Source organism: Panthera tigris, chromosome F2 (genome assembly GCF_018350195.1).
Source record: "Panthera tigris isolate Pti1 chromosome F2, P.tigris_Pti1_mat1.1, whole genome shotgun sequence".
NCBI lineage: Eukaryota > Metazoa > Chordata > Mammalia > Carnivora > Felidae > Panthera > Panthera tigris.
The window spans coordinates 6,729,983-6,737,846 of record NC_056676.1 but is presented as its reverse complement, the minus strand read 5'-3'; the positions used below and the strand labels follow the sequence as shown (position 1 = coordinate 6,737,846).

At 46.7% G+C, this 7,864-nt stretch overlaps 1 protein-coding gene across 3 annotated transcripts in view; it reads right to left on the bottom strand.

The window, feature by feature from the left end:
* Window positions 1-529: 529 nt before the first annotated feature.
* The window catches only part of RGS20 (regulator of G protein signaling 20), an 85,699-nt gene continuing 78,364 nt past the window's right edge, over window positions 530-7,864 (bottom strand). For all 3 annotated transcript variants that reach the window (XM_042973552.1, XM_042973554.1, XM_042973553.1), the window contains 2 exons: window positions 4,757-4,991; window positions 530-1,516 (listed from right to left, as the gene is read on the bottom strand). In XM_042973552.1, the coding sequence (XP_042829486.1) occupies window positions 1,328-1,516; window positions 4,757-4,991 (424 nt within the window). In that variant the 3' untranslated portion in view covers window positions 530-1,327. The remainder of the gene's footprint in view (window positions 1,517-4,756; window positions 4,992-7,864) is intronic.

Genomic DNA, 7,864 nt, shown 5'->3' with positions numbered 1-7,864 from the left:
AGGGAGACCAGTTCGGGCGCTCTCGGCAACGATGACGGCAGGTGTGAGATCAAGGGGATGGGAAGAAGGAAGAAGAGACACACGAGAAATATTGAGGAGTAAAGATGAGCCGGGCTTGGCGATTGCGTCTGCGAGGAGAAAGCAGGGAAAAGTTAGCACCTGGATAGGAGCGTAGGTGACCGGCTGGGTGATTGGGGTGGGGTTGGAGGTGGGGGGCCAGTGGGATGAGAAGTCAGAACCTGGATGAGTTTCACTCCTCTGGGATATACGAGGGGAGGTGTCCGGCCGGCAGCTGATTGTGACAGTGCTGGAGGAAATCTACACCGGGTCCTAATTTGGGAGCCATGAGCATGTTGGCAGTAATTGGAACAATGAGAAGGGGGTGGAAGACCCGGGGGACTCCTACAGATTAGTAAGGAAAGTAGTAAGCCAGAGCCTAAACCTCGCATGTAACCCTTCTTATTTAATCGGACGTTCCCAAATATCGACGTGTGAAAAAAAAAAAAAGAGATAAAACTCTTGTGCTTTATTTTTTTAGAGTGAAAATGCCCATATTTCTTCGAATAATAAAAACGGGAATATGCTTATTTGAAAGTTCTGTTACGAACACGACTAAGCTGTGAGTTCAAAGTCCATTCTTTAGGCTGGCAGATTGCGATGATGAAACGGTGACTTGTCAACAAAAGAATTTTCTAAACACTACTTCCCTTACGGAACAGGAGACCGACCCACCTAAGAGCACAGTTCCTTACATTAACTGGCATAGATACACATGCACCTATATGTATCTGCATACGCGTCTTCTGAGAGCGCAGTACCGTCCTTATGCGTAGTGGTGACACATCTTGGTCAGATGGGAACTGGGGTCCGGTAATGGCACTGCTAAGCAAAACACTCAAGACAGCCCGACGGAAGGAAGGAGTCGCTAAGAAACACTTGAATGCTTTTTCTTTGGGAGGAAAGTCATCAGATACTGAACTCGGACAAAACGAAAGCAGTCCTGTTTGCTCCAGTGGACGTACGTGCCCCAGGCAGTACAGTCTTCTAGTATATCCTTCGCCATTCGCGACACGCGACTGTTACTGTGCATGTAAACATACTATCTTTTTCTAAGGCGGCCGTACCCGTCGTTTTCCAAAAGTGTCACTAACGGCGGCTGCAACTGACATTGTGAATACATAGCCTTCTGTGGAAGGAAGCATCTGTTATTAAAATAGCCCGCGGATGACTCTAGCAGAAGATACTACTGTCTCTAAGTTCCCTGTACTAGACATAGTCCATGAGTTCTTTTCTTATTTTATTAATAATAAATACATTTGATAACATCCTATGCTTCGACTGATTTCTCAGATAAGGACTGAAGCAAATCTTTATAGAGGGCAGAGTTCATGAACCGGGGATACGAGTCTCTGTGCATTAAGGTGTAGATCTGAAGTTGGGCGTCATCGAATATGTGTTGGGAGGGCTCTCCCATGTTCCTGTTGATGACTTCTCTTACGCGGGAGTCCAAGCTGACCTGCCAATCGAAACAAGTAAGAGTCGTGTCAGATCTGTTTCTCTCCGGCGACCCATCCCAAACTCCCGTGGCTTTTTTTTTTTTTTTTTTTTTTTAAATCCCAAACCAAACAAAGTTATCCAAAAATCTAAATTGCTGAAAGAAACGGAACACATAGTGAACAGGGGTTCTCTAACTTCAGCGGCATCAGAGGCCACTTGTTAAACAGATTGCGGGGCCCCACCTGCAGAGTGTCTGATTCGGTAGGTGTGGGGAAGGCCTGACGATGTGTATTTCTCACAAGTAATGCTAGTGGGGATCGCGATGCTTTAGAAAACCACATTGTCTTATTTATTAAATTATTTTGAGTTCATTTATTTTGAAGGAGAGAGAGAGAGAGAGCACACGCATAAGCTGGGGAGGGCAAGAGAGAAGGAAAGACAGAATCCAAGAGGGCTGTGCCACAGCACAGAGCCCCATGTGGGGCTCGAACCCCTACACTATGACATCAAGAGTCAGATGTTCAACTGCGCCATCCAGATGCCCCCGTTTTCCTTCTTTAAAATGTACAATGTCCTTGGAAGAAAAAAGCATGCACAAACTTACCCCTTGCTAATTTCTTAATACCATTAGGGCTAAAACCTGGAGGTCCCAGGCTGTAGCCAGCTAAGAACACAGTCACAGATTTCCAGGAATGTCCGGCCGGCTGCCGAATGGAAGCTACTCAGAGCACTGTGCGAGGGTTAAAAGCGCACAGGGCCTGTGTTTAAATCCCAGCTATGCCACCGCTTAGTTTGGGGACTTAGGCAAAGTAAACCGTGCCCTGGCGAACTCCTCCACAAAGGGGATGATGATGACGGTAGCTGGGGGGTGGGGGGATTTAATGAGAATTTATTAAAGTGCATGGAATTCAGGAAGTCCTTAGTAGATGTCGGCTCCTTCTCTGATGTCTGCCTCGTCCTAGAGAAGGCTGTCTCCTAGACCAGAGCAAGCCCCAGGCTGCAGAACTGAACTCACACATCTTCCCTGCTGCGTGAAGAACCTTTACTGGCCCCTGGCCCCCAAGCTTATTCCCGCGGCAGCCCTCAGCACGAGGCAGTCCTCTCGTAGAAGCTTCCCGAGTGCCAGGCCCGGGGGCCCAGGGGCACGGCTCCTGCCGAAGGAGGGACTTGATACATATCATTGGCTGGAAGGAAAAAGAAATCATCTGCTCTTGGAGAATTAAACCGAAGTACTAAAGAAACCACCGGGGACATTCTAGCTCACACACAGCTGCGGCACACGGAAATCCTTCGTTCTCTGCGGCCTCCGCACGAAGAAGGTCTCTGGGAGTGTCAGCTCGGGATGACGGAACGGACACAGACGGTTGCTTCGTGAAGGGGCCACCCAGGGTGTGACGACTCTGCCAGGTGCTGTGTTGGGGCTCTGCACCTGTCCTCCCTTGTAATCCTCCCAAACGAACAGGGACATGGTGATGTCCCCTTTGTACAGATGAGGAAACAGACGCCCAGAGAGGTGCGGAGATATACCAAAGGTTATGGAGCCACTAAACGAGAGAACCAGGGTTCAAACCCAAGTGCATCTGACCCCAAAATCTAAGCTCTTAAAAATGTCGATGCTGTTATATTTCAAGTAATAGATGCCTACTTTGGGGAAGAAAGGGTCATCTTTTCATATCCTTTTTTGCTTCACACGTTTGCTAACCAGTGTTTTGGTTCTTTGACGCTTTAAAAGTCAGTGATGAAAAATCGCATCTCAAAAAAAGGAAGCAAAATCATGACTAAATAAGAATGTGTTAGAAGCACTATATTGAAGGACGAAAATTCTCTTGCTTTTGTTAACCCAAACTGGAAATGACTTTTCTGAACTCTGCATTCACACGTCTGTCAGCGGAGTAGCTCCAACTTAAAAACACAAACTTAAGCAAAGTGGAGCCCCGCTGTCTTTCTCCCAGGCATGATCCCCGTCCTGTCTGCCCGGTTTCCATGAACTATGGCCACCGTCCAGCCCGCCCAGACACGTGGGAATCGTCCAAACGCTGGGATTCACCTCAAATGAAACCCCGCCTCTCTGGTTTCCCTCCAGCTGACCCCACTATGGCCCATCGTGTCCTGTCTGCAGTAATCAGTCTGGTAGCTTCCCCCCGCCTCTCGTCTCCTCCTAATCCACTGTGCAGCTACGCTGGTCTTTTGAAAATCCAAATTCGACGATGTTGCCGGGCTAACGTCCGAGGGCTTCCCAAGATGACCATCAGAAAACCTCAGCATGGCCCCCAAACGCTTCGATGCTCTTAGACCACCCCCTTTCCTGAACTCTCTTCCTGCTGTCTACCAGCAGCCCTAGTGGTTTGGGAGACGTGTCACGGTCAGTGTGCCAAACTACTGACGTTCTCACAGTTCACGGGACTGCATGCTTTTACCCTTGGCACACCGAGTCCCGTCCTCTGGGATGTCTTCATCCCGTTGTGTTTCTGGTCATTTCCTTTTCACATCCTTAGTTCGTCCATGGCATCTCCTAGTTCCTGTGCCTCATTCCTGTCCCACCCCCCCGTTGATGGCTCCCTCCGCCAGCCCATGTGGCACACCAGGGACTCCCATGTCTGTCTGCCCCCTTGACTGAGCTCCTTGACAGGAGAGGCCCTGGTTTGTTGACTTGATATTCTTAGGGGCATGCAGGAGGAAAGAATGGGTGATTTTACAATTAGAGCTACAAGATACTAGGTTTTGAGATCAACCTGACCCCCTAGATTTTAGCTTTGGAGGAACAAAAACTGGGGGATGGAAACTTGATTGATTTCACTCATCTGATAATTTCTCTGCTATAAGGAAAGGACCCCCTAGGGAAAACCTACGCGGCCTCCGTATCCTATCAGTGATGCTATTTCTATTAAACTAAAAATACCTGTAAAAAAGATTTTGCTCAGAATAAGGGGATACTTTTATTTAAAGAAATGCTTACAGGGTAGAATAGTTTTAAACGGTGTTTACAATAAAATGCACAGACTCCCCCTCCTGGAGAATCTGAGGAAAGTCATGAATGCTTTTTTTTTCTCAGAAAAGGGCACAAAATCTTTCACAGAGTTTAGGGGGCACTCAGAGCCCGCTTGTGAGACCACAGTCAAAGGCACCCGAATGCCATGAGTCTGGGTGCAGCGTGTTCTCTATTTTGGAGTAACTGTAACCGTGTCAGGTGACCAGACCCTGAGGGGGTTCATTTGACCAACGGCCTCCTGGGAGGAAACCTCTGGAGTAGAGTACGTACCTCTTTCGGAGAAAGAATGGAAATGTAGTCTTCGTAGATTGTCCTCGCTTTCTCTTCGATAATGGTCTTATTAGCTTCCTTTTTCAGCTCCTCACACGCCATCCAGAAAAGCATATTTTCTTCACTGAATTCTGTTCGGAGGAACTCCCGGAAGGCATTCCTTCCCGCCGGGGTAAGCATTACCTTGTCGAACGACTGAGCCCAGGCGCTGACTTCTTCCAGAGTGGGGCTTGGGCTTTGGCGGAGACAAAAAGAGAAGGGCCGGGGGGACCGCGGTTACCGGTCTTCGCAATTCATCACCATCACCAGAAACGCACCTTTTCCCCAACCGAGAATGGAAATGGGCGCCTAGGAAGAGAGCTGCGAGCTGTTCCCATTTCCTGAAGCCTCTGGCAAAAACACGTGAGTGTGAAATTGTTCTCGCTGGAGGGCATGGCCACTGCCGAAAAGCCGGGGGAAACCAGTCGCTAGGGTCGCTGCTGAGAACGCGTGCGTTTGCACCTAGAGGAGTCCCGGCAAAGCTTTAAAATTGTAACAGTGAAGAAAAATCCTGGAAGCAGCTGACCAGAACTCTCCAGTCCCCCGCGACAGGACTAAGGCAGACCTCAGCACACTGCCTTCCAGAACAGCAACGGGACTGTGTCTCCTTCGTGGTTTTTAACACTGGAAAGAGACGGGGGGGGGGGGGGGGGGCGCCTGGGGGGCTCAGTCGGTTGAGCGGCCGACTTTGGCTCAGGTCACGATCTCACACTCTGTGAGTTCAAGCCCCACGACGGGCTCTGTGCTGACAGCTCAGAGCCTGGAGCCTGTTTCAGATTCTTTGTCTCCCTTTCTCTCTGCCCCTCCCCTGTTCACGCTCTGTCTCTCTCTGTCTCAAAAATAAATAAACGTTAAAAAAAAATTAAAAAAAAATATTAAAAAAAAAAAAAAAGAACATGGAGAGTGAAAACTGGGGAGATTTTCTTTCCTCCAGAGAGGGTGGGTACCTGCTTCTTTGGAAATACACCTAGGAGGTGTCACTGACCCAGGACCACCAGGGCTCCTTTCATAGGTCAGGGCTTAAGCTGCGATGTCCGTTTCAACGCCCTGTCCCCACCCTGCTCTGCACCTGTTCTTAGAGAAAACCCTCCTGCCCGGTGCTTAGCTGTCACCACTCAAGGTTGTGCTTATTTTTCATTTGGTTTTGTTTTTCAGGCACTTTGTTGTTTTCCTTACTGTCTATGAGTCCAGCGATGCAAAAACTTGAGAATCATGCAAAATCTGTCGTTCTGCACCGGGGGGGGGGGGGGGCTCCCATGACCTAGTCCGCCATGCTGCCGAAAGTTCTGTGTTCAGTTTTGAGGGGTGCGGGCTGGGTACCCAAAAATCGGATATGTAACTACTTGTCCTAGTTATTCATAGGAAACACACACTCACATATACAGAGGTTCGTGGTGTAAATTCTATGTCCCTTTCTCGAAATTGTATCTTGAAGATGGATTACAATGACCCAGCAGTGAAGCATACATAAAAGCTCAAGACCGGAGAAAATGGGCTATGGGAAGTAGTCAGCAAACAAAAAAGAACATAGATGTTCAAACCATAGTTTCGAGTTTAGTTTCTAAATTAGATTCACTGTGTATAGAAGGATCCCATTTCAATACAACTGTGTATAAATGCATCGAAAATTCCTTTGAGGATATATAGAAAAACTACTGATGGCAGTTATATCCGGAGATCGGGGCAAGGTCTACAAAAAAAGGAAGACTGGGTTTTTACTGCAAAACTTTTGTAGTGTTGGGGTTTTGTTTCCATATTGGGTAGATTTTTCATCATGAAAAAAAAGTATTGTCTATGAAAACCTAAAGTAGCTGTCATAACTAGGAAAATTCGTTTTTTTGAAAATTTTTACTGTTTATTTTTGAGAGGGAGAGAGAGAGACAGAGTGCAAGTGGGGGGGGGGGTGGTGGGCAGAGAGAGAGGGAGACACAGAGTCCAAAGCAGGCTCCAGGCTCTGAGCTGTCAGCACAGAGCCCGATGCAGGGCTCGAACCCAAGGACCATGAGATCATGAGCTCAGCCCAAATCAGATGCTTAACCAACTGAGCCACCCAGGCGCCCCTAGGAAAATTTGTTTTGAAAGAAAATGTTTTAAAAGATGTTGAAAAGATTATTTAAAGCATAATAATTTAGAGTAATCTGCATAAAAATCTTGGAGTCTTTTCAGAAAGGTTAATCAAACTGGTGTGGCTGACTAAAGTGTGCTAACTTATGTTCCTTAAATAGGAGGATTCAAAAGATACCTTTTTACTCCTTCAATTTAAGAAATATATATTAAAGAATGACTTTGAAAAACTTAAAGGCAATCGGTAGTAGACGTTTATTTATTTATTATTTACTTATTTATTATTTTTAAAATAGGAGAGAGCAGGGGCACCAGGCCGGCTCAGTTTGTAGAGTGTGCAACTCTCGATCTCAGGATCGTTCAGTTGGAGCCCCACATTGGGGGTGGAGCCTACTTACAAAAATAAAAATATAATAAAAATAATAAAAATATTTAAAATCAGAGGGAGCATATACTTTCCGTAGTACTGAAGAACCTAAAAGCAAAGAAGGCACAGTTCATGTAGCAAAAGCCGAAACCCAACCGAAACAAGCAGAAATTAAGGAAATAATTAGGAGGTCTTACCAGGATTCAAGGAATATGCTGGAAGATTAAGCTTACCAATCATCATCAAAACAACTGACCCACTGTAACTGGATTCTAATTCCCCATTTAGAGACAGACCGAACCTGGGCCAAAATCCGGCGTAATGCTATTTTCAGGAAGCTTACTAAGTATTTAAAAAATTAAGAACAAATAGACAGGCAAAGACATATGAGGCAAATGCAAATAATAATGTCTAAGTAGAACGGGAAACACAAGGCATTAAGTTAGAAAGAGTCATTTCACGTTCTTGAATTTAATCGAGAGCAAGTAATGGCCAGCAAACATTGCGTGCTCCCAGGCTCACGACAGCAGCCACAGTAAACTAGTATTATCCCCATTCCACACACAAGGAAACCGAGGCAGAGTGTGGCTAAGTGCCCGAGTTCACACTGGCAGGATGGGTACAGCCAGGCCTAGATG